The sequence below is a fragment of the Mesoplodon bidens genome (genome assembly GCF_964165515.1).
Source record: "Mesoplodon bidens genome assembly, chromosome: 18".
Lineage (NCBI taxonomy): Eukaryota > Metazoa > Chordata > Mammalia > Artiodactyla > Ziphiidae > Mesoplodon > Mesoplodon bidens.
Genome location: NC_138175.1, coordinates 29019771 through 29045666, shown reverse-complemented (window position 1 = coordinate 29045666; position 25896 = coordinate 29019771). Strand labels below are relative to the sequence as shown.

The 25896-nt window shown below is 46.5% G+C and overlaps 1 protein-coding gene across 1 annotated transcript; it reads left to right on the top strand.

The window, feature by feature from the left end:
• Positions 1-5415: 5415 nt before the first annotated feature.
• On the top strand, positions 5416-23125 carry LOC308605723 (liver carboxylesterase-like; the record flags this gene model as incomplete). Its single annotated transcript, XM_081216010.1, has 9 exons — positions 5416-5467; positions 8377-8584; positions 12212-12356; positions 14795-14928; positions 16848-17001; positions 20761-20860; positions 21376-21507; positions 22459-22531; positions 22809-23125. The coding sequence occupies 9 exons, from the start codon at positions 5416-5418 to the stop codon at positions 22990-22992; spliced, it is 1182 nt and encodes a 393-aa protein (XP_081072136.1). The 3' UTR covers positions 22993-23125.
• Between the last annotated feature and the right edge of the window lie 2771 nt (positions 23126-25896).

Here is a 25896-nt window from a genome sequence, read left to right as displayed (position 1 = left end):
AGTTTGCTGTTTCAGTAAGTTCAATAAGAGTCTGTTCTCCTTGTAACAGAACACAATAACATTGGATAGATTATCAAAGTTTTTTTATTAATTAATTTACTTATTTATTTTGGCTGCACCAGGTCTTAGTTGAGGCATGCAGGCTTCTTAGTTGCAGCATGTGGACTCTTAGTTGAGGCATGCATGCAAGATCTAGTTCCCCAATCAGGGATCGAAACCTGGGCCCTCTTCCTTGAGAGTGTGGAGTCTTACCCACTGGACCACCAGGGAAGTCACATATTACCAAAGTTTTGACTAGAATGTCATATTTAAAAGAGATGTAGGGACTTCCCTGGTGGCACAGTGGTTGAGAATTCACCTTCCAATGCAGGGAACGTGGGTTCGATCCCTGATCGGGAAACTAGATCCCACATGCATGCCGCAACTAAGAGTTTGCATGCCACACTAAGGAGCCTGCTGGCCACAACTAAGGAGCACACGTGCTGCAACTAAGGAGCCCTCAAGCTGCAACTAAGGAGCACATGTGCTGCAACTGAGCCAGCAAGCTGCAACTAAGGAGCCCACGGGCTGCAACTAAGGAGCCCACCTGCCACAACTAGGAGCCGGTGCAACCAAAATAAATAATAAAAGAAAATAAATTAAAAATTAAAAAAAAATCCCCAGCTCCCTTTAAAAAAAAGAGAGAGATGTATAAAGGCTCAAATTGACCAGACAACTTTAAGGAACTGCTTAAAAAAATCAGCCTGGTACCTTGCTTACAGGGTTCCCAGCAACCTTACTAGGTGAGTAAGGCAGGTAACTTCCTCGCAGACCCAGGAACCTCAAGAAGAGAGGAATTTACCCAAACTATAGGTATTGCAGGTAAAAACTGATGGTGAGTTCTTGGCCTTAGAGGCTTTTTAATAGTTCAGTCTGAGATTCCTTACGAAAAGTGCCAATGAAGCAGTCTCAAAAAGAACATATATGGTCAACTATTCTTGCTGCACTTATGTAAATAATCAAGCCAAATTTAATACAAACAAATTAACTTTTACTGTGATTATCCTTGGAAAATAAGAAATGTGGATGGTTGTAGAGAGAAAAATTATTTTTGCATAATCCTGATAATTGCCTTTGAGGTTTTGCTATATACCTGTTAATTGGACTGGATCTTGAATTCTTCTAGTTTCCTCAAATATCTGGCTACAAATCTCCAAACTAATGTTTCCAATTATCTCCCACCCTTATGATTTAGAATCACTAAGAACAAAGACTGCCCTTGGATCTCCTTGGAAGGACCCAGGTCTTCCTCCTACTACTCAGACAGCAGCCAAACTTCAGGAACTTGAACCTTAGATATACATCCCACAGCTGAAAAAGGCTCCACCTGTCATCTGGTCCTGTACAAATGCTGGAGGCCACCAAATCAAACTGACTGGAGAGGAGCAGCTGACATCAAGGTAGACTTCTTCCACCAAAGATGTAGGATCGGGACTTCATACTTTAACTAAGTATGAAAACTTTTTTTTCTTCTCTTTCTTTCCTTTACTCTGGCATTGGCCTAGAAAGATGATGCCATTATCCATATCTCCAAGACCATTGCTAAAGGGGGTAAGTTTTCAGACTGCTGGATTTGTCATTTAAAAAACTCTTATCTGTCCGTGATGCCAGGGTCACCCTGGTCCATTTCCTTATCTCTGGTTAACAGCCCCAAACTTGGGAAACCTTGTGTCCAGGCTCTATGCAAAGAAAAGTACATGAGGAAAGGGTAACCAGAATAAAACTGCCTGTGTGGTCTTCAGACCCTTTTACTGGCCTCCATGGCTGTCACCTTTCCAATCCTGAGATAAAAATTTAAATGGGAATTACCAGGAGGCATTCAATTTTCAAGATTCCGCTTCCTTTGAAGGAAGGCCCTACTTCCCTGGTTAGGAGTAAATGTAAATGAGGCTGTGATCAGGAACCTCTTCTTAACTCTTGAAAGTTTTATGGAATCTGCCACTAAAGCAATAGCTCAGAAAAATTCTGAGACTCTGGCCAAAGTTGTTTTTTTTTTCTTTACAACTTTACTGGAGTATAATTGCTTCACAATGGTGTATTCGTTTCTGCTTTATAACAAAGTGAATCAGTTATACATATACATATGTTCCCATATCCCTTCCTTCTTGTGTCTCCCTCCCTCCCACCCTCCCTATCCCACCCCTCCAGGCGGTCACAAAGCACCAAGCTGATCTCCTTGTGCTATGCGGTTACTTCCCACTAGCTATCTGTTTTACGTTTGGTAGTGTATATATGTCCATGCCTCTCTCTCGCTTTGTCACAGCTTACCCTTCCCCCTCCCCATATCCTCAAGTCCATTCTCAAGTAGGTCTGTGTCTTTATTCCTGTTTTACAAAGTTGTTTTTGATAATAGGATAACCCTTGATTATCTTTTAGCTGAGCAAGGAGGTATCTGTGCTTTGGCCAACACCACTTGCTGCACTTGGATTAACATTTCTGGGGAAGTAACTTAGTTACATAAGAACAGTTATGTAAGATCACTGAGCAAGCCACTTGTCTTAAAAAAGTGACTTCTTCAATGAGTCTTTCTTGGACTTATTTGATTTTGATTGGTTTGGGTCTTAGGGACCATGGCTCTAGAGTGCACTCCAAACACTGAGAATTATCCTGCTAATTACAATCGTAATCATTTCTGTGGTGCATTGTATTCTCTCAAAGGTTTTAAATACATGTTCCCAGCTGCTAACTACCACAAAAATGATCTCACTAAGATAAAGACACAGACCTGCTAGAGAATAGACTTGAGGATATGGGGAGGGGGAAGGGTAAGCTGTGACAAAGTGAGAGAGTGGCATGGACATATATACACTACCAAATGTAAAACAGATAGCTAGTGGGAAGCAGCCGCATAGCACAGGGAGATCAGCTCGGTGCTTTGTGACCACCTAGAGGGATGGGATAGGGAGGGTGGGAGGAAGGGAGACGCAAGAGGGAAGAGATATGGGAACATATGTATATGTATAACTGATTCACTTTGTTATCAAGCAGAAACTAACAGACCATTGTAAAGCAATTATATTCCAATAAAGATGTTAAAAAAAAAAAAAAGAAAAGAAGGAAAGAGAATAACCACTTAAGTATTATGAACCTGAAGCCATGACCTGTGACCGTCACAGGGATTAGACAAAAACATGATGAGCTATGGATACCACACAAAGGATCCACAAAAATTGTGACCGGTAGCTGAGAGTGGTGCTGATGCCTTAAATTTTGATCACATCTCTCAGTTAAGCCAAGAATTTGATCAAAAGAGGGGAAATGTTAAAAAAAAAAGAAACAACAGACCCCAAATGCAGTCACTTTTGCTAAGCCCTCGCCACCAAATGAAGATTTAGTACCTAACTTAATTGTAGTTTCAACCTTCCCCAGGAATCCCTGCCTGAAATCATCATTTTTGTTTGTTTATGACTTCTTGTCCTACTTCCTCTCTGCCTTTAAAAACTTTTCTTCTTGCTAGATGGGATGCCGCTTGGTTCATGAATCATTTGAAAAGCCAATTAGATCTTCAAATTTATGAAGTAGAACTTTGTTTTTTAACATGGGATGTTATACATGATGGGATTTTTAAAATATTTATTTTTTTGAAATACAATACACATACCATAACATTCACCTTTTTAAAGTGTACAGTTTAGTGATATTAGTATATTCACAAAGTTGTTTAACTGTCACCAGTATCCAATCTCAGAAAATTTTCATCACACCTAAAAGAAACCTTATACCCATTAGGAGTCATTCCTTATTCCCCTCGTCCCCAGCCCATAGAAACCTCTAATCTACGTTCTGTCTCTATGGATTTGCTTATTGTGAACATCTCATAAATAGAATCATACAATATCTGGCCTTTTGTGTCTGGCTTTTCCCATTAGCATACTGTTTTTAAGGTTCCTCCACATGGTAGCAAGTATCCGTACTTCATTTCTTTTTATGTCTGAATAATATTCCATTGTGTGGTTAGATCATATCTCTTTGTCCATTCATCAGTTGATGGACATTTTGGTTGTTTCCACTTTTGACTTTTTTGAAGAATGCTGCTATTTGAGTACAAGTTTTTGAGTGGACATATTTTCAGTTAGCTTGGGTATATACCTAGGAGTGAATTTGCTATGAAATATGGTAATTCTAAGTTTAATTTTTTTTATTTTTTCTAAGTTTAATTTTTGACGAACTGCCGAACTGTGTCCCGAAGCAGCCATAACTATTTTATAACCTGTTTTATTTTCCTTCACAATGGATCATGACTGTATTCCCTTGTCCATATGTAGAGGTATGCATCTCTAGTTTGAGTGAATGTGTAGTATTGTCTTAGCCAGCTAAGTATCAATATCACAGTGTATTTGGAGAATTCTCTTTTATTGGACACTTAATGATTCAATGAAACAGGCTTTGAGCATCTTCCTTGCATCCCCATCAGGTAAATGACACTCTTCCAGGTATACCCAGAGCACTTTGTATCCCTCTATTTTGGTGCTTTCACATTGCATAGCAAGCCACCCCTTCCCCCTTCTATCTTATCGATTACATGGTGAGCTCCTCTGGGCACTAGAACATGTCTTAAATGTATCTTTGTATCCATACTACCTAGCACAGAGGCAGGCATTTGATAAATGTTTGAAGAATGAATAAATAAAGGGAATAATGAATAAATGGAAGGATGGATGGTTAGAGCCAGGGATTATGAAGAGATGGAGTTCCTTTACTATAAGAACATTCTGTCCAAAGATCCCTGCGTGGAGAGGTAATGAATTCCCTGACCCTGGAGGTGTGCAACAGGAGGCTGAGTTAATTGGCAGGAATATTGAAAAGTTAATCCAGGCATCTAAAGGGAAGTGGGATGAAATTTAAGATGCTTCCAAAGTGGAAAGCATGGAACTCTATGAAATAGAAGCTCAGGGAAGCTAAGAGATTTGCCCTAAGTTCTCCAGCTGGGCAGCTGTGGAGCTAGGAGTCACTCTGAAAGTTTTCAAGTTGTTCTGAGGACCCCAGGCCAAAGCCTCCCCTTGTCCAAAGGCCTCTGTGTGCTGGTGTCTGCCTTGGGTAGCCCACAGCACACTAAGGTTAGAGTCCAGGAAGGGAAAAACACTTATGAAACAAGTTGTTGAATGAGTAGATGGCTACCTGTAATCAGAGAGTTTAATTCAGACTCTTGATAAAAGAGGGTAAACTCTGGGTGGGCGGAACTTGGAGGCACCAACAGCCGCCCGTTGCATCTTTGGGAAGGGGGAGAGCTTTTCTGTTGTCTCTTCATCAGGCTATTGGGTGGCGGGGGCAGAGCTGGGGGTGGGAGCTGGAGGGGGGCGGGAACTGGGGGGTGGACTCATAAGGCCCTCTGTTGGCACAGAGACCTGCAGGCCCAGAAGTTGCTGTCCTTCCACGATGTGGCTTCTCCTTCTGGTCCTGACCTCCCTCGCCACTTCCATGGCTTGGGGTGAGTCCTTCTGAAATGCAAATAGCGGGGGCATCTTTGGAAATCTTCCTGGGGGACAAGGTAGAGGAGATGTGTACAGGGCAAAGGAGTGACAGGCCGGGTTCTGCAGTAGCACGTGCTATCAGGACTCTGAGTCTCTGCCCAGCCAGCCCCAGCGACAGGAGACAGAGAGGAAGATAACTGGGCTGTGCCACGTGCAGGAGGGCAACCAGCTAACCTTGCCCCTGGCAGTTGAGGACTTTGGCAAGCTCCATATATCAAGGCAACCCCTTGATTATTAGTCCAGATATGGCCAAAAGTGGGTTAGCAGAATATTGATATCCACTCTGGAGTCAGAGTGTGTGGGTTCGCGTCCAGTTCAGCACTTAGTAGCTGTGTGTTCTTCGACAAGGGATGTCCCTTTTCTGTGCCTCAGTTTTGCATTTCTAAAATGGGGGTGACAACTGTATCTACCTCACTGGGCTGTTGTAAGGTTGAAATGGGTTGTTGTTTCTAAAGAGTGCCTGGAATGGAGAAAGAAAAACAAATGAATTCATAAATAAAAGGGTTGCTTTAAGATATAGTGTATTAATAGACAATCTGAGGTGTGGTAAGGCCACAGATCAGGAGCCAACTGCCACTGAAAAGATAGTTTGTTACCCACAGCTCCCCAGAGGAGGGGGCGTGACACCACCATGGTGGGCCACAAGATGAGGCACCTGGTGCATCAGGAGGCAGAGGAAGGAAGGAAGAATTGGGTGCAAGAACCTTCATCTTGGTTGCTGGGGGGAAGGTAGAGGTGAGGCAGGATAAGCAGGTTTGGGATTGGCAGACGATTGCAATGGGCTCTGGGGCTTAGGGAGTTCCCACAGTTGTCAGGTACTTGGCCTGGAGTGATTAGGGCAGGATGACAGTGGCCAGATGTGGAGGGCCTGGTAAAGAAGGTAGTTGGGGTATAGGCTCCGGCACACTTGAAGGGGAAGTTCATTCCTATCATTAGAGATGGGCGAACTCTGAGAGGGGCAATCCCTCCAGAATCAGCAAGGCCCCAGATGTCAAGGCATCAGAATACAGAACATAAAAGATCTGGTTAATACAAGGGTGCGGCAAGAGACCTCAGAGTGCATCTGTGCCATTTTATAGATGGAGAAACTGAGACTCAGAGAGGGAAATATACATGCCAAGGTCAACCGGAAAATCATGCTCTGAATTCTCTATCTCCTGAGTCCAGAGCCAGTGCTCTGGCTGTCAGTGCACTGACAGCCCAGGCTCCACTGGGTTTTATCTTCTTCCTGGGCCTATGACACTGTGAGAGGCCTGGAACTGAGGGTAAGAGCAGAGTAAGAACCAAATTAGGGGCAGATTATTCCCTTACTGCTGTTTACCCCCTGGCAGGGCCATGCCAATTCCACCTTTAGAAAGTCCATACTGGCTGCCTCCATTTCCTCAGTTACATCATCTGTAAAATGGACATATTAATGTCTACCTAGCAAGGCTTTTGTGAAGATTAGTTTAAAGGAACTGGAATGCCCATGCAGCACATAGTAAGTGCTCAATATACAAACATTACATATAACACAAGTGGTAACTGCTGCCGTTACCAGGATTGCCTATACCTCTCAGCCAATCGCCCACTTTTTCGCCCTTGCCATTTGGACATCTGTCCACTTCATCTCTCTTGAAGGTTATCATCGGATTTGTCTGTAAGACCAAATCTGGGTTATTCTCTTCTGTTCTGGCCACATACTTTGAGAGAGAGTTTGACCTTCTGTGTATATCTAAAGGGGAACAATTGGGAGGATGAGAGGCTGGAAATCGTTTCCTGTTAGGATGTTTAAACAAACTGAAGCTGTTGAGGACAGACAAGAGAAGACTTGAGGGATGGGTATGAACATGGGTCACTAAGGCTGCCTGTCACATGAAGGTGCAGGATGTCCCAGAGCAGGTAGGACCAGGACTGATGTGGCAGCTGCAGGGAGATGCATTTCAGCTCAGTGAGGAAGAACTGTCTGCTCCACGAGAAGGGACAGATGGAATCTGAGCCCCAGTGTCGCTCCCTCTGGATGACCGTGCTCAGAGCCAGCAGAAGGAGCCTCTTCAAGCTGATTGTGTCACTCTCTTTTACTCCAGGACGGTTCACTGCTGCTCATTTACCCACTAAATAAAGCCCGAATCACTGGCCTGGCGTTTGAGACCCTCCCAGACATGAACCTGTCTCATCCGGGATTATGTTCCTCCCCCATTACTCTTCCTGACCCAAATGGGCCAATCGCTCTTCCTCAAGCAGTTCTTGCACTTTGCTATCGCAGAGCTTCACCTCTGCACAATCTCATCTCTGTTTATACCTTTAAGCACCCTCTTCCACCTCCCCTTGTCACTCCTTCCACTACTGCAAGTCCCAGCTCCAAGGTCACTGCCTCCATGAAGCCACCAGGCAGAAGGCCTCGCTCCCTCTTCTGTCTCCTATGGCACCTTACTTGGTACCTCTCTCAGGACATGGACCACTTTCTTCCCAGCAGTAGGGTCAGCTATGTATGTGGCTCATCCTCCACATAAGGCCAGATTTCTGAGAAGAGCAGCCTGCTCTTGTTCATCCTCTCATCCAGCGTACAGCTCGGCACCAGCGTCCAGTGATTGTTTCTACATGCTGCTAAGTGTGGAAACTGAATGCCTTCTTCATTCCCAGTGGCTCTTCTTTTTGCATTTATGTCTTATTGGATGCTGTTATACCTCCAATTCCAATTCGCTCCTTCAGAGAGCGCTGTGAGTTAAGAAGGACAGTTAGCTTCACTCTCTCTTACATAAGAAGAAACTGAGGCTTAGAGAGTTGAGGGGACATTCAAGATCACGTGGCAAAAGTAACAAAATTCACCCAGAGTCCAGTTCACACCTTCACCACTGACATGTCCTCATTTCCTCTCAATGTCCAGCAGGGCAACCACCCTCACCGCCTGTTGTGGACACCACGCAGGGCAGAGTCCTGGGGAAATATGTCAGCTTAGAAGGTTTTGCACAGCCTGTGGCCGTTTTCCTGGGAGTCCCTTTTGCCAAGCCCCCTGTTGGAGCCTTGAGGCTTGCTCCACCGCAGCCTGCAGAACCATGGATCTTCGTGAAGAATACCACCTCTTACCCTCCCATGTAAGTCAAGGTGTGACTCTGGCATCTTCCAGTGGGGATGTTAGCCTCAAAAGGATGCAGGAAGGAGCCAAGGCAATCCTATGAGTGGCTCATACTTTGTTCTGGAATCCTCAAGATATTGTAGATCCTTACAAACATTTCAGAACTCTCACAGCATTCTAGAGCCATTTATTCAACAAATATTTACGGAGCACCTCCTGTGTGCCAGGCGTGTTCTAGTTTCCTGGGATCCATTAGTGAACAGAACAAAGATCCCACCCTCATGCAGCTTGTATTCTAGCAGGGAGAGACACACTGAAAAATATGCAAAGCAATAGGTAATGTAATATGTTAGAGTAGGATAAGTGCTTTGGAATAAAATAAAGAGTTGAGCAGGTGAGGGGGATCAGAAGTAATGATTCTATTTATTCTCCTGTCTTGAACTTTGCTGTAGTTGAGGAGTGAGGTGAGCCAGATGTGTAGGTGGGGAGTTTTTGGGGTGTTGACCAGTCACGTTCCTAACTCCCAGGTGTGACTGTTACCTAGTAAAGAGTGGAGCACTGGTTGGTGTACCCTGGTCACTCTGGCCATGTTGGGCCAAGATGTTGAAGTCATCCCCCAGGACACCTGGGATATCTACGTGCATGGATTCAGACCTTTTTCATCTCAGCAAGGCATTTCTGGGAATTTCCAGGGTCCCGCCTCTTCCTGCTTTTTTCTTTTCTTTTCTTTTCTTTTCTTGTCCTTTCCTTTCCTCTTCTCTCCTCTCCTCTCCTTTTCTTTCTTTTCTCTCCTCTACTCTTGCCATCCTCCCTCCCTCCCTCCCTGTCTCCCTTCTTTCTTTTCTTTATAATATTCGCTGTTTTTACTTCCTGATTGCAAGTGTAATACATACTTATTACAAAAAAGTGAGGAAGTAAAGGTAAGAAAATGAAAATTATATATACTTCTACTACCTAGAGAGAACTGCTGTTCATATTTTAGATTCTGTTTTTGTAGTCTCTTACCTATTGCATATTTTATCCCTTAAAATGTAACCACGTAAGATTCTGCACACAATTCCAATGCTTATTTTCTTTTTTCCACACCAGCACACAATTCTCTGACACCATCTGGGTGTCCTACAATTCAACTCAATTCTGACACTAACCATCTGGAGACAGCGTCATATTATATGGGTTAAAGGCTCAGTCCCACAACACTGCCCTCTGTTTCAGATGATATCTCAAGTCCAAGTTGTTGCTCTGCTTCTGATCAAATGGCTATAAGTCACAGGTTCCCATGACCCCCTCCTCGGGTTCCATTAATTTGCTAAAGCAACTCATAAAACTCAGGATGCTAGTTTACTCACTAGATTACTGGTTTATTATGAAGAATATTAAAGGGTATGAATCACCAGACAGATGGAGAGATACATAATGTGAGGCACAAAGGAGCTCCTGTCCTGCGGAGTTCTGGTCCCAGCACGTTGGCACTTGGAAGAGTTCTGGTTCACCAACCTAGAGGCTCTCTTAACTCTAGCCTTTTGGGCTTCGGTACATGGGCAGGATTGATGAAATCATTGACCATTGGTGATTGATTCAACCTCCAGCCCCTTTCCCTTCCCCAGAAGTCAGGGGGGTGGATCTGAATATTCCAAACCTGGAATCACATGTGGTTCTTTTTTTTTTTTTTTTTTTTTTTGCGGTATGTGGGCCTCTCACTGTCGTGGCCTCTCCCATTGCGGAGCACAGGCTCCGGACGCGCAGGCTCAGCGGCCATGGCTCACGGGCCCAGCCGCTCCGCGGCATGTGGGATCTTCCCAGACCGGGGCACGAACCTGTGTCCCTTGCATCGGCAGGCGGACTCCCAACCACTGCGCCACCAGGGAAGCCACATGTGGTTCTTTTGATAATCAGCTCCCATCCTTAGGTAAGGTCCCAATCACCTCATTAACACAACAAAAGACACATTTATCACTCTCATCACTTAGGAAATTCCAAGGGTTTTAAGAGCTCTGCCAGAAATGAGAAGAAGACCAAAAATATATTTCTTATTATATCACAGGATACAGATACTTTGAATGCCTGCTTTGCTCATTTATAAATGTATCATGAACATCGTTATATGTCATTAAATATCACAGCCTGACATTATATTACACTGGGTACTGAATAATAATTTATTTACCCAATCTCTTATTTGGGATCATTAAGTTGTTCTTGATGTTTCTGATAATATAATTAGCACCGTGATGAACATCATGTAGCCAAACCTTTATGCACATTCACAGTATTTTGGGATAAGTTCCAAGAAATGACATTTCTGAGGAAAAGAGTATCACCTTTTGTTAAATTTCCTTCCAGAAATGTTCTAACTACACTCCTTCCATTAATATATGAAAACGTTCATTCACCAGACCCTTGCCAATGCTTGGGATTATTAAAAAATTGTTTTGACTATTGGATAGGCAAAATAATAATAATTATCATCATAATTATTTATATAATTTAAAAATTTATTCTGCAGTTATCTGAATACTAGTGATGTTGAACTCTCTTTCCCTTTTTTAATTTTTGAATTTCTTCTTATATGAATAATATGCCCTTTGCCTTGGTGATCTGGGGAAAGTTCCCCCACGATGGAAATCAAGAGGCTGTCTTTGCAGCTCTGACTCTGCCACTTGACAGCTGTTTCATCCAAACACCTCAGTGCCTCAGTTACCTCATTGACATACTGGGTGCAGTCATGCCTGCTTTCTGGGAATCTGGAAGTGTTGCTTATAATGTCCTCAGAAACATAAGCACTACATAGAATGGCTCTTCCTGGCTGTGTGACCTTGGGCAGGTTCTGTAACCTCTCTGTGCCTCAGTTTTCTCAAATGTAAAATGGGGATATTAGTAGAACCTATATCATGGAGCTGATCTGAAGATTAAATATTACCAATTATCTCTGTTGGATCTTTAAGATCCATTATATGGGCAACAAATAGCACTTGACCAGATGGGTTGATGATAGAATCTTAGCATGTCAGTACTGCAAGACCCTTACAGAAATCACTCCCCTCACTTAGACATGGCAGACTGGGGCCCAGAGCCGAGAAGGGATTCACCCAAGATCACCCAGCACATAAGTGGCTGAGGCAGGACTAGAATAAAGTTATCCTAATGTTGCACCACAAATATTTTGTCCTTGACCTGTTGCATGCCTTAAATGTCTACCAATAGAGTGACTTCTCATGGTTTTTGGAAGTATCCCATGGATTGGAACACCTGGTTTACCTGGTAGAGGAACGTGGTCACCCCGCACTCACTATGCAGAGCCCAGCAGAGAGTCAGCCATGACCAGGACATGCAGGAAACGATCCATTCCCAGGCATATAAGCAGCATCCTCTTCTTGACACAAGGCATCCTGAAGGCTCCTGGAAGGGGAAGGTGCCAGGCCTTCTCACTATTCACTCTCCCGGGAGACCTTGGTGAGCCCCAGGTCCCTCCATCGTGATCCCCCAGGTAGCCTCCTATGCATTCCAGTGTCTGGAATCTGGTAAGAACAACTCTATTTACAGGCTTAATTCTCCTGGGCCAAGACCTGGCCTGACCGCAGGAGACATCTCCTTGGTCAGCTCTGATTGAACTTCAAGAATTCTTTTCTCTCCTTGCCCCTCCCAGGTGCTCCCAAGACCCAGTGGCGGGGCTGAGGATCTCAGAGCTCTTTACCAACAGAAAGGAGAACATTAACCTCACGTTTTCCAAAGACTGTCTTTACCTAAATATTTACACTCCTGCTGACTTGAGGAAGAGAAGCAGGCTGCCGGTAAGCAGTGGGAACAAATGGTCAAGGCTGGTGTAGACTGGAAGGGGATGAAGACAGTGTTGGGTTGGAGCGTCTTGGACCAACGCTGTTCCAGGGTCCCCAGGCTGTTCCCCAGGGGCCCCAGGGCTTTCTTTACCACCACAGCCAAACTTGACATCGGGGAACACAGGTTTTCCACACCTCAGTTTCCCATAGTGACAGACATAGGGCCTCTGGGGGAGTTTGCTGTACATCTGTAATGAACATTTTAATTTGTCTAAGGTCTCTCATGCTAATAGATGGACAAGAGGATTACTCTTAATTGTTAGATTAGGAATCTGATACCCCGGGTGGCTAAGACATAATTTCCCATAAAGTCAGAGCTGGGAGGAATCTTGGAGATAAGCCAACAACCCAACCCTTCTGTTACAGATAGAGAAACTGAAGCCCAGTGAGGGGAAGGCGAGGTCATAGAGTAGGGTTGGCAGGACTAGAGCACCAGTCTCCTGATCTTCAAGTCACGCTCTTTGACACACACACACTAGCAAGTGGAGCCTGTGTGTGGCCTTTCCTCAGCACACAAAGACCTTCTCTGACAAACTTTCAGTGTCTCAGTGTCACAGGTGGAGGGTGCTGAGCCTGGAGCAACAGAGAAGCACTTTCCTTTGCCTTTGCCAACTATCAAGATTTTATTGTAGATAATTTTACTTCCTAATTGTCTTTGGCACAAGCTGATGACCCAGTGAGTCAGCATTTTCAGAATAAATGGAAGCCCAGAGATGGGGCAGCCTTCCAGACTCAGGCTGGAGGGTGGGGCTGGTCTGCTGGGAAAGGAGGGGTCAGTGGGGTAGAGACAGGAGGGGTGTGAGCACCCAGCCATCTCCCAGGAACACCCCTGGCATGGTGCTCAGATGTGGAGGAGGGCATCTGCGAACTTGTGACTAGAAGGTGGCCCTGCACATACTGGGCTCAAAGAGGTGGGGACAATTGTTAATTAATTCATTCATGCATTCATTCATTCCCCTAGTACATACTCAACGCCCCCATATGCATAGCTAGAATTGGGGGTTAAGAGAAAGGAAGAACATAAAACCATGACCACACAGCCCCTGCCTTCGAGGATCTTAGCATCTGGGTTGCACAGAGCTGGACTAGCTGCTTCAGCAAATCACTGCTGGCCAGCCACTGGCTCAGCCTGGACTCAGAGGTGACTGCACACTCAGTCCCTCTGCCCGGAGGTGGGCAGGGATCAGAGATGTAGGAGGAGCAGGGGCTCCAGGAACCTGAAGCTGGAGAACCTCTACTGTGGACACAGGCTCTGGAACCGCAGGGTCTGGGTGTAAGTCCTGGTTCCGCCTTTTACTAGCTGAGAGACCTGGCTCTGTTTCCTCAAATCAGGGATAATCACACACAAGTGTTCAATGATGAATATCAAGATTTATGTCAGTATCTGACACAGCACACAAGGCAAGTCTTGCTGATGCATTAGTTAGAGTTGAAGGGAAGAAACTCCTCCTGCCCCAACAGCCAGCCTACTGCACCGTGGCCATTGGCTGCCGTGTGCTGGGCAGCTCAACATGTGGACTCTGGAGCCAGACTGCCTGGGTTCAAGTCCTGCCTCCACCGCCTATTAGCTGCGTGACCTCAGGGTGGTTAAGTGCCTCAACTTTCCTGTCTGTGAAATGGGACAATAGTAGTCCCTATCTCGTGGATGGTTTATTTTTAAATGCTTAGAGCAGTACTTGACACATAGTTCATGTATGAGTTCTTTGATTTTTTTATTAACAAAATCATTATACTATTATTTTAGCCATTCTCACTTTCTTGCTATGTGAACTCTTTAAATTCAGGACCATGCATTATGAATTGTCATGTCCACTCTCATCCTCAATTCTTACCACAGTCCCTGGCACCTAGTAGGTTTTCAGATCATATTCATCAGATGATTGAAGACTTCTTAGAGGAGGTGGCTTTTAGGCTGGGCTTTGGAGGATGGGTAAGATTTGGGGAACAGAGGAGGCAGCGGAAAGGCCTATTAAGAAGAGGTACCACCCGGGGCGTGTGCTTCTTGACATGGTCACCATTCACGTGAGAAGTTTATTTCACCACACAAAAGGTAACTAAGGTGAGGCTGAAATAAGCTTCTAACCAAGGGCTGTTGCATGCAGAGTGTGCTGAGCTGCGTGAGGGGTCCAGGAGTGAGGACGGTGGGAGTGTTGGAGAGAAGATGATGCTCTTAGCCTTGGCTGTTCCCATGATGATGTTCTCAGCATGAAGAGCACTGGCAGGAGGTGGCACTGAGGCAGGGGAGACCGGCAGGGGCAGCCAGGGTGCACTGAGTGGGGTGGTGGCCTGGGCCACAGCTGGGAGAACGGGTAGATGACCAAACCAGACAGCCTCTTGAGGTCTTTCCCAGCTCTGCTTCCTATGCCCTGTACGGTTGCTTCCTCCCCATCCAGGTGATGGTGTGGATCCACGGAGGAGGTCTGATGTTGGGCGGGGCATCAACCTATGATGGGCTGGCCCTCTCTGCCCATGAAAACGTGGTGGTGGTGACCATTCAGTACCACCTGGGCATCTGGGGATTCTTTAGGTAAGACACTGGACTCTCCTCATGGCCCATTGACCCTCAGTGTGGGAGTGCTAGGACCCCACTCTGGTCCTGCAAGCCCTCAAAGGGATCTTTGCTAGGTTCCCTACTAAGACATGCAAGTCCCCTCGTAATTGGGCTCTACCTACCTTCTCCTTCCCCAGCCACCCTGGTCCACTTACTTGCATGTAAAATGCCTAATCTGCCTGACAAACTCCTATTATTCCTGCGAAGCCCAACCCAAATGTTACCTCGTCTGAAATGCTCATCTCTTTTTCACCTGTGCTGCCCAGCATGTTGCATACCTGTAAGATGACAGTTAACATGCGGCGCAGCAGTTAGAGGCTTATACGTCTTACCTCACGGGGAAGTAAGGAAGGAGCGGACTCACGTGGGAGCTCCGTAAAGTCTTGTAGGTGGAGGAACGGGCGGCTGGAACTTGGAGGCTGTAACGAGCACCTGACTCCAGTGGACACGTCTACGGGGAGGAGTGTAGGGCCCACTCACCCCATTTCCTTCGTGGAGTTTGGCACATGCGTGAGCGAAGGCTTGAGTCTCCTCCATGGAGTCTCCGTGGGGACAGGAACCGGACTTCCTGCAGGCACAGTTACTGAGCCTTTTCTGAATATACCAGCCCCAGGACCTCTTACCCTCAAATGGCTGGTGGGTGGGCTGGGGGAGGGGTGGTCATCTCACTGGAAAGACCTATGGGCTGGAGGAGGGTTGTCCCAGGCGAGTCATGTCCCGGGATGTGTCACCTTCACTGAGACTCCTCATCTCCTTCCCCCACGGCCCACGGCTGCTCCCAGTTACAGTATAACTGCGTACATTCCCCCTTCCTCTCCCCCAGGCTCTCCTCTACCATGTCAGGGTTTCACCCCAACCAGACACCACACTGCTCTGGTCCAGGTCACCAGTGGCCCAGCCTTGGCAGTAACCACACGTCATCCCTCAAATCTTTTTGAAAAATGTCCTTCTCTTGGCTCCTGGCCACCTCCTCCCTCATGGCTGCTCCTTCTCGGCCCCTCCCGGACCCTCCCCCTCCCCGTCTCAGCCTCTGTGTGCATCTTCTTCTCTGTCCCACTGGTTCTCTCCTTTAAAACCAGCATGTACATCATTAACTACCTCCTGCCATCCCCATGGGACACCTGAGGGCGCCTCTCCCTTCCACTGACAAACTTAACCCTTGACTCCTGATGCCCCTCCCCCCAGACCCTCCTCCTTTCTCCACAGGGCCTCCTGCTCAGCGGCAGGCAGCTCCGCCCTTCCAGTTACTCAGGATAAAACCCTGTGGGCACTTGGATTCTTTTCTTTTCCTTACACCCCACATCCAGTCACCAGCAAGTCCTCTTGGCTCCACTTTTACAATATATTCAGAATCCAGCCACTTCTCACCTCCTCCCTTGTAGTCACCCTGTTCAAAGCACTCTGTGTCTCCCCTGGATTGTTGTAATAACACCTACTTTTATAACCCTGCTATTTTACACCATGTCTGATCCACACAGTAGCCAAAGTGATCATTTAAGACATAAACGGAATCATGTCATCCCTGCAGTGGCTTCCTAACTTACTCAAGATGACATTGATTTACTAAGGCCCTCAGGGCCCTCTGTAGCTGTATGTCCTAGACTCACACTTTTGTTCACTGGACCCTGGGGCCTTTGCACGTGCTGTGTCTTCTTCCTGGAATTCCCTTTGGAACTGTAGAATAGTAGATGCTCAATGAATAGATGTGGGATGGATGTATAGAGCACTACAGCGGAACAATGCTGCAGGATGGGCGGCAGGTGAAGACCCCAGTGTCAGGGCTGTGGAAGCCCAGTCTCTTCCAGAAGGCTCACCTAGACCCCCCAGCCCCATCTGTGGTCCTGAGGGCCCTGCTGTGACATCTCTGCTTTCAACCCCACCCTGTCCTCTTACAGCACAGGGGATGAACACAGCCGGGGGAACTGGGGTCACTTGGACCAGTTGGCAGCACTGCACTGGGTCCAGGAGAACACTGCCAACTTTGGAGGGGATCCAGGCTCTGTGACCATCTGTGGAGGGTCAGCAGGAGGGGAAAGTGTCTCTATTCTTGTAAGTGTTCCTGGCCCTGATGTGGCTACCGATGGGACCCCTTGCAGACCAGCCAGTCTAGTCATGGGACCTGGATTCAAGACTGACCCTACTCTGTGCAGCATCAGATGGTGGAAAGTTATGGCCAAACTCTCCTTGGCCCACAGGAAGCTCAGAGCTCAGCTTAGCATCCTGGGGCCATATCTCCAGCCACGGCTGCAACGGAGACATTCCTCCTGTCCTGTGTTGGTTGAGCTCTTACTCTCCTTCCTATCATTTTACCATTAGTACCCACCTCGCTCCTCTTGGGAAGTAGGGGTGGGTGTAAATTCTGAATAAAAAGAGGCAACCATGAAGTTGGGTGCAATGTCATTATTTGGCTTGAAGCCAGATCTACAATTCAAGGGGACACGAGCACTAAGAACAGGTCAGAGCCCTCCTCTGAGGAGGTCTGAGGGCTTGTTCATGCTCAGGAAGGAGGGCAGCAGCCTCTGGGACTGAGGATGGAGCTGGGCTGGGGGAGGAGGGGTAGAGAGAGGAAGGAGGATGGAAGGGGGGATGGGACCCGGGAAATGGAACACAGACACGACCTGGGAGCCTGATGTGGGAATGGGAGTTGGGAGACACCGAGGGAAGCAAAGGTGGAAAACCAGATTAGAAGGCGCTGGGAGCTGTTAGAAACCCTCCAGCTGCCTCACAGTTGAGCAGAGGGTCAGTGCTATTACTGCATTTTAAAAGCATATCTTGGTTTCATAGTGGAACACTCAGAGGAAAATGATTTTATATTTCGTAAAGTGGAGAAAAGGAAAAGTACAGATAATCTCAAAGAAACAGAAAGTCTTTCACAGTCCCATTTTCCTTGGATACTCACCATGAACATTTTTTTTTTTTGCAGTACACGGGCCTCTCACTATTGTGGTCTCTCCCGTTGCGGACCACAGGCTCCAGACGCGCAGGCTCAGTGGCCATGGCTCACGGGCCTAGCCGCTCTGCAGCATGTAAGATCTTCCCATACCGGGGCACGAACCTGCGTCCCCTGCATCGGCAGGCAGACTCTGAACCACTGCGCCACCAGGGAAGCCCATGAATATTATTTCTATGTTTATTTTTTTTCTTTTTTTTTCCTTATTAGTTATCCATTTTATACACATCAGTGTATACATGTCAATCCCAATCGCCCAATTCATCACACCACCCCCCCACCCCCCGCCACTTCCCCCCTTGGTGTCCATACGTTTGTTCTCTACTTCTGTGTCTCAGTTTCTGCTCTGCAAACTGGTTCATCTGTACCATTTTTCTAGGCTCCACATACATGCATTAATATACGATATTTGTTTTTCTCTTTCTGACTTACTTCACTCTGTATGACAGTCTCTAGAGGCACCCACGTCTCTACAAATGACCCACATCTCTACAAATGACCCAAGTTCTTTCCTTTTTATGGCTGAGTGATATTCCATTGTATATATGTACCACATCTTCTTTATCCATTCATCTGTCGCTGGGCATTTAGGTTGCTTCCATGACCTGGCTATTGTAAATAGTGCTGCAGTGAACATTGGGGTGCGTGTGTCTTTTTTTTTTTTTTTTTTTTTTTGGTGGTACGCGCGCTGGCCTCTCACTGTTGTGGCCTCTCCCGTTGCAGAGCACAGGCTCTGGACGCGCAGGCTCAGCGGCCATGGCTCACGGGCCTAGCCGCTCCGCGGCATGTGGGATCTTCCCGGACCGGGGCACGAACCCATGTCCCCTGCATTGGCAGGCAGACTCTCAACCACTGCGCCACCAGGGAAGCCCACGTGTGTCTTTTTGAATTATGGCGTTCTCTGGGTATATGCCCAGTAGTGGGATTCCTGGGTCATATGGTAGTTCTGTTTTTAGTTTTTTAAGGAACCTTCATACTGTTCTCCATAGTGGCTGTATCAGTTTACATTCCCACCACAGTGCAGGGGGTTTCCCTTTTCTAAGAGTGTGGATTTCTTAATTCTCTCAGTTGAGACACAGATTAAAAAATAAAAATAGGGACTTCCCCAGTGGCACAGTGGTTAAGAATCTGCCTGGTAATGCAGGGGACACAGGTTCGAGCCCTGGTCCTGGAGGATCCCACCTGCTGCGGAGTAACTAAGCCCGTGCCCCACAACTACTGAGCCTGTGCCCTAGAACCTGTGAGCCACAACTCCTGAGCCCATGCACCACAACTACTGAGGTCCTTGCACCTAGAGCCCACACTCCACAACAGGAGAAGACACTGCAATGAGAAGCCTGTGCACCACAACAAAGAGTAGCCCCCACTCGCCACAACTAAAGAAAGCCCACACACAGCAACAAAGACACAATGTAGCCAAAAATAAATTAGTTAATTTAAAAAATTAAAAGATAAAAATAATGCTGCTAATTTCATAAGCCCCTCCTAACCAAAAAGAAAATTACACTTTTAATTTGCGTATTTTTGATCGCTAGCTTTCCTTCCCTCTGCTTTTCTTATTGTTCTTAAATGTTATTATTCAATTCTGTGCCTACTTTCTTTTTTTTCTTTTTTTTTTTTCTTTTGCGGTATGCGGGCCTCTCACTGTTGTGGCCTCTCCCGTTGCGGAGCACGGGCTCCGGACGCGCAGGCTCAGCGGCCATGGCTCACGGGCCCAGCCGCTCCGCGGCATGTGGGATTTTCCCGGCACGAACCCGTGTCCCCTGCACCGGCAGGCGGACTCTCAACCACTGCGCCACCAGGGAAGCCCCTCTGTGCCTACTTTCTTTTGAAGACTTGTGTTGTGGTTGTAGGAATTTAATAAATCTCAGAGGTTTAAGGCAGAAAGTTAAAAAAAAAAAAAGGAAACAAAGAAGGAGAATATATTTTGGGCAGCATGCTGCCATAATTAAGTTCTCTCATTCACAAAAGGTCTTTCCTCTCTGGCTGGGTTGTGAGTTCCATTCTAAAAATTCTGAGTGGCAGAGCCAAGGATAAAACCCCTCCTTACAGCAATTTCTGCTTGACCTTGAAGCAACTGTTTAATAAGTGGATTATGGGACCACAGAAGGATTGTTTCTTCCAAAAAACACCTCTTGCTAAACCAAAGTGCAATGATGGGGGGTGAGAGAGGCAATTAAATAGATTATTCTACATCCTCCTGTGGGGATGGCATATATTGTTAAGCTACTTTGTGGGCAAATATTTAATGATATGAAGCAATTATTATAGTCATATGAATAACATACAATAGTATCCTAATTTTATATACATAAGTGAGATAAGTGCTAAAATATTAACAGAGGTTTCTCTGAGCGGTGGGATTAGATGTGATCTTTTTGTTCTTATTCCTTTTTTCTGCCTTTTCCAAATGTGATTCTGTCCCCAGGAAAGGAAAAAGTGTGATATTTCCCCGCCAGTCTGACTTGGGGCCTGACCCTTCCCGGGTAGAGTCACTCACTCTGGGCATAATGATCAGTGCAAAGCACAGAGCTCCCCGGGCGGGTGGCCCGTGAGTTAGCCCTGAAGGAGCAAGATGGGCAACGCTGCTGAAGCATCAGCAGGAAAACTGACATCTTCCTGGGGCTTAGAGAGGGGGTGATGAGCGTAGGGGCAGGGGAGAGGAGGAGGGAGGAGCTGTACCCTCCCTCGGCCCCTTCTTCCTTCTGCCACTACCTTATCACTCCCTGGGCCAAGCAGGAAGCAAGACCTGTGAGATGACAGAGGAAAAGGAAATGCTGAATTGTGGTTTCCTGAGACACAAAGAATAGACTGTCCCCTTTCTGCATAGGCTTGTATTTAAATATCTGCACTTTCAGACTAGCAACTTGGATTTACTTCACTCTTCTTGGAATACATGTGAAAAACACCAGAAACGCTCAAAAATGGGCATAATAGAAGACACCTGTCAGGCTGCAGGTATTCTCCAAGGGAATGAAGACTAACCTGTTAGCAATGAAATATAATAGTGTAAAGTGTGTGCATATAGACGTCCTTGTGTATGAATGCATCAGAAGGGGCTTATGTGAGTTGAACTAGTGCCACTATAGTTATTTTGAATGGATCTACCCAAGGTTTCAACTTTCATTCATTCATTCATTCTATCTTCACTTATTCATTCAATGAATACCTGGCTCAAATCCTATTCCACCTCCCCCAACTATGCACCCTTAATCAAGTCACGAAATTTTTCCAAAAATCTTTTTCTCTATTATGCTGATAACCAGGGGCTTCCTGCAGGAACACACAGGATCTGGCATACAGTTGCTTCTCACAACGGGCAACTTCTGTTAATATTGTTGTTCACTCAGGACCAGACATGCCCCCAATTTCCTGATTGCTCACAGCGCCCCTCCCACTCACCTCTGGAGCCCTCGATACCATCCAGGTGTGCGTCTGCTGAAGTGAACTGTGCATGAATCCATGTCTTCCAGATGCCGGAGCCCCCACTTACATGTATGAGTTTCAGTATCACCCAAGCTTCTCATCAGCCATGGAACCCAAGACGGTGATAGGGGACCATGGGGATGAGCTCTTCTCGGTCTTCGGGGCTCCATTTTTGAAAGGTGATGGCCCTTTGGTGACTACAGACTTGGAGTTAGGGGATCTGGGTTCAAGTCTTGGTTTGGTGGCCTTGGGAAATTTCCTCCTTCTCTCCAGGTCTTAGTTTCCTGAATTCACCATAACACAGTTGAAGGACAAAGAGTCCCAACCTTTCTCTTGCTCTAATGTGCATGATGGAGAATGTGTATCCTTGTGCCCTCATCCATGGTCACTCTAAGAATCCAGACCTGGGCATCAGTAAGACAGGAGGTGGGTCACCTGCAGGGCCCTGCTCAGGGCTAGAAAGCCACCATTCACTTCGCACTCACAAGAACATATCAGAAGGTATGTGAGAGTAAGGTTAGAATTGCTCTTAACCTTGAATCAGGACTAATATGTGTCTGTCTATCCAACCATCTATCTATCTATCTATCTAAAACTCATATCTTTTAATATTTTAATACACTTAAGAGTATAATATTTTAAAGAAAGACTTTTCACAGATGTCTTCAATGTCTTAACCCTCAGCAGTTACCGACAACTTGTGTGTGACACAACCCAGGACTGTACATGGCAGTGCCTCTGGGCATTTTCTGGTTGGGTGACTCTTTGGGGGCCTTGCAGCTTGGTTATTTTTCAGATTCTATGAAAATGTGTGTAGGTGTAGGAGACTGAAAAAAGACCCAAAGGAGAGTATCCTGGGAGGTGGGGTTACTGTAGCAGAAACCCTGAGGTGTGGCCCTGTGACCCAGCCAGTTTATGGATTGACTACAGCCCTTCACTGAGCCCGACCTAGGTCAGTAACTGTCAAGCTTAAAGTGCACTTGAATTGCCCAAGATCTTCTTAAAATATGGTTTTGACTCAGTAGGTCTGGAGTAAGGGCTCTGTTTCTGAATTTCTAACAAGTTTTCAAGGGCTGCTGCTGCCGCTGAACCACACTTTGAGTAGCAATGGCTTTGTCTCCTCCCCACAGATGGTGCCTCAGAAGAGGAGACCAATCTCAGCAAGATGGTGATGAAATTTTGGGCCAACTTTGCTCGCAACGGGTGAGCTGGTGGCACAGACGGAGCAAGGTTGGGAAGGGGCAGGGCGTGTCTGCTGGGTGGGAGGAGCTTCAACGTGTGCTGGGCAAACTCCCTGCCCTGTGACCCCTGACGTGAGAGCTCCCTCAGTGGACAGGCTGCCCAGGAGATAGTCAGCCTCCTGTCTCTGGAGGCGTATGAGCCTTTGGCAGAGGTGAAGCCAGAGGATCCCTGACAATCTCTGGGGGTTGTTGGGGCCACACAGTAGCTTTGGGGAATTTCTATGTGATTCTGTTCCCAGGAATCCCAACGGGGAGGGGCTTCCCCCTTGGCCACTGTATGACCAGAAAGAAGGGTACCTTCAGATTGGCGTCACCACCCAGGCAGCCGAGAAGCTGAAAGACAAGGAAGTGGCTTTCTGGAACGAGCTCCTGTCCAAGGAGGCGGCAAAGAAGCCACCCCAGTTAAAACATGCTGAGCTGTGAACGAGAGGCTCAGCTGGCCTTGGACGTTTGTGGGACCCCAGACAGGGGTATTCTATAGAAGGTGTTTGTGGGCCAAAGAGGCATCTTATTGTGGAGGCTGGGGAATTATCTGATGGGAGTAGCAGAGGTCAGGGAGGGGGAATTTCTGTTTCTGTGGCCTCAATTTTGGAAATAAATGTTCTTTTGGAGACCAAGTCAGTGTCTTTGTCTTGGGCTGGAATTAAGTCATCCTCATTAGCGAGAGAAGGATGAGAGAGGGCACCACTGGCAGGAAGGTGACTCGGGCAGCTGTGGCTTGGCCTCTGGACAGGAAGAGTCCAGTAGACTGGGCCCTGGGAGGGGCTGAGGGGGACACTGCATCTGCTCCATGTCTCTGGGCCGTCAACAACTCCAGTAAGTGGATGTGAGGGAACCAGAGTGCAGTGTCCCTCTCCTCCATGTGGAGCCGCCTGTAGACATGGAGGGGGCACAGACCGAGGATGTACCTGGGGTGGGAAAGAGGAGGACTTGCCATGGTGACACTGTGGCACTGTTGTGTGGCCCTTACTGACCCTCCCACAGGTCTACAATTCTTTCTTCAACTTACACAGTATCCTCCCAGGCCCCTCCCTGAGGCCGTCTCTTCCAGCAATTCCTCTGAACCCTTTCTGCAGCCTGGACCACATCAGGTCCAAGCAGGGACCACCTTGAAGTGAGTCCCTGAAGTGTCACCTGAAAACTGACTCTTTCAGAATCCCTGGGGTGACTTCTGCCTCCGGGGATATAGAAAGCTCTAAGGAATGCCACTCCCACCTTAACAGAAAGAAAAAAATGGATTATCCTCAAAATCCTGACTTTCTCTGACTCGTTCACAGAGGTTGCAGGGCCAACAATGACCCTGAAATCTCAGGGAAGACAGAGGAGGAGAGATGGGAAGTGAACACTGGCTTCCCGTCTGGCGACAGATGGAAGATGGAGCCACCACATGTGTGAGTACAATGACTCTAAAAACTCGAATCAAGGGCTAGAGGCCAAATATAGGTGAGTATGAGAGTATAAAATCGTCAGGAGCCACGGACCCACAGGAGAGTACAGGGCCTCATTATAGGCCCTTCTCCATGGACCTCTATCAGGGACCTGTGAGAAATATTGGGAACAGGTAGTAAGACCAGAGGGTGCAGCCTTGAAGCCCTGCCCAGACACTTCTCCCCCTAAGAAACAAAATCCCTTAACCACTGGGAAAAGGCAGCAAACCCATTCCCCTTTGGGCCCTGGGGAAGACCTACTGAAGCTGAGGGAAAGGAAAATTTAAAAACCCTCTACTACTGGGAAAGGGACAGGACACTATCCTGGGCCCCAATCATTAAAGGTCTTTTACTGCAGGGGAGGGGAGAATCACTGAGAAAACTCTGTGTCCATGACCAAGGGACAGGGGGCCTGCCTAAGATTGCGGCTGGACCAGGACACAAGAACCCGCCCCTGGATTCCACCACCAAGTTATCAAGCAGTAAGTACTGAGCAGCAGAAATCCACCACTGGGGGCGGAAGAACGTGTGGAGAGAGACACCCTGAGGGGCAGGTGCACAGGGCAGGCCCAAAACTGAGGGCAAAACAGGAACACTGAGTGAAACCTTTCAGCAAGCCCTCCCCCTCAGCACAAGGTAGTACAAAAAGAATTTGAAGCAGGTGGTGCACTTAAGAGAACCATAGCAACACCAAAACCCAAGCTCTGCTCAACTCCTGACTAAATTCCTCAAGTCCCCCAACACACAGTCACATGCACACACAAACACACACACACACAAGCCCCAGTCTAGTAGAAGAGGCATGTCCATCCTCAGTCATAAACACTATTTACTTCAGTTTCTTACCCCCTACACAGGGTGTCAAGCATTTCATCTGAAATTATAAACACACACAAAAAAAGGAGAGAGGAAAAAACACACTAAAAGGGCAAAGCAGTCAGTAGTACCAGATTCAGAGATAACCCAGGTGTTAGAACTACAAAAGTAGGAATCTAAATAACTCTATGAAAAACTTACTAGAGCAGATGGGTAATTTCTGGAGAGAGACAGAAGCTCTAAGAAAGAAGCAAATGGAAATATTAGAAATTAAAAAGAATAGTAAGATATGAAGAATACCTCCAACGGAACCACAGATTTGTGGTTGCCAAGGGGGAGGCCAGTGGGGGAGGGATGGATTGGGAGTTTGGGATTAACAGATGCAAACTATTATATATAGGATGGATAAACAACAAGGTCCTACTGTATAGCACAGGGAACTATATTCAGTATACTGTGACAAACCATAATGGAAAGAAATATGAAAAAGAATATATATATGTATAACTGAGTCATTTTGCTGTACAGCAGAAATTAACACAACATTGTAAATCAACTATACTTTAATAAAATTTTTTAAATAAATAAAAATAAAAATAGGACTGTCCAAAAAAAAAAAAGAATAACTCCAATGGGTTCCTCAGTAGATTTGAGGCAGTTGAGGAGAGAATGAGTGAACTTTAAGAGAGGGCCATATAAATTACCCAAGTTAAATAAGAAGAAAAAGTAGTGGAGAAAAACGAACAACAGTACAGAGGATCCAAGAGATGTGTGACAATATCTCATGTCCAATATATGTGTACCTGGAATCCCAGAAGGAGAAGAGAGAAAAAAATGGATAGAAAAGATATTTGAAAAGAAGATAGCTGAGAATTTTCCAGAATAATGAAAGGCAAAGATCCAAGAAGATCAGACAGGCAGCGATGGGATCTATTTTCCGGTGTCCTCACACAACTCAGTGCTGCAGCATCACTGAGTGATTCCTCCCTGGACAGGGGGCCAGGCTGCAGAAAAGTAGAGACCCAGGGAGCCCAGTCTCACTTCATCAGAAGCAGGACTTTGTTATGTAATCCAGGGTGTCTCA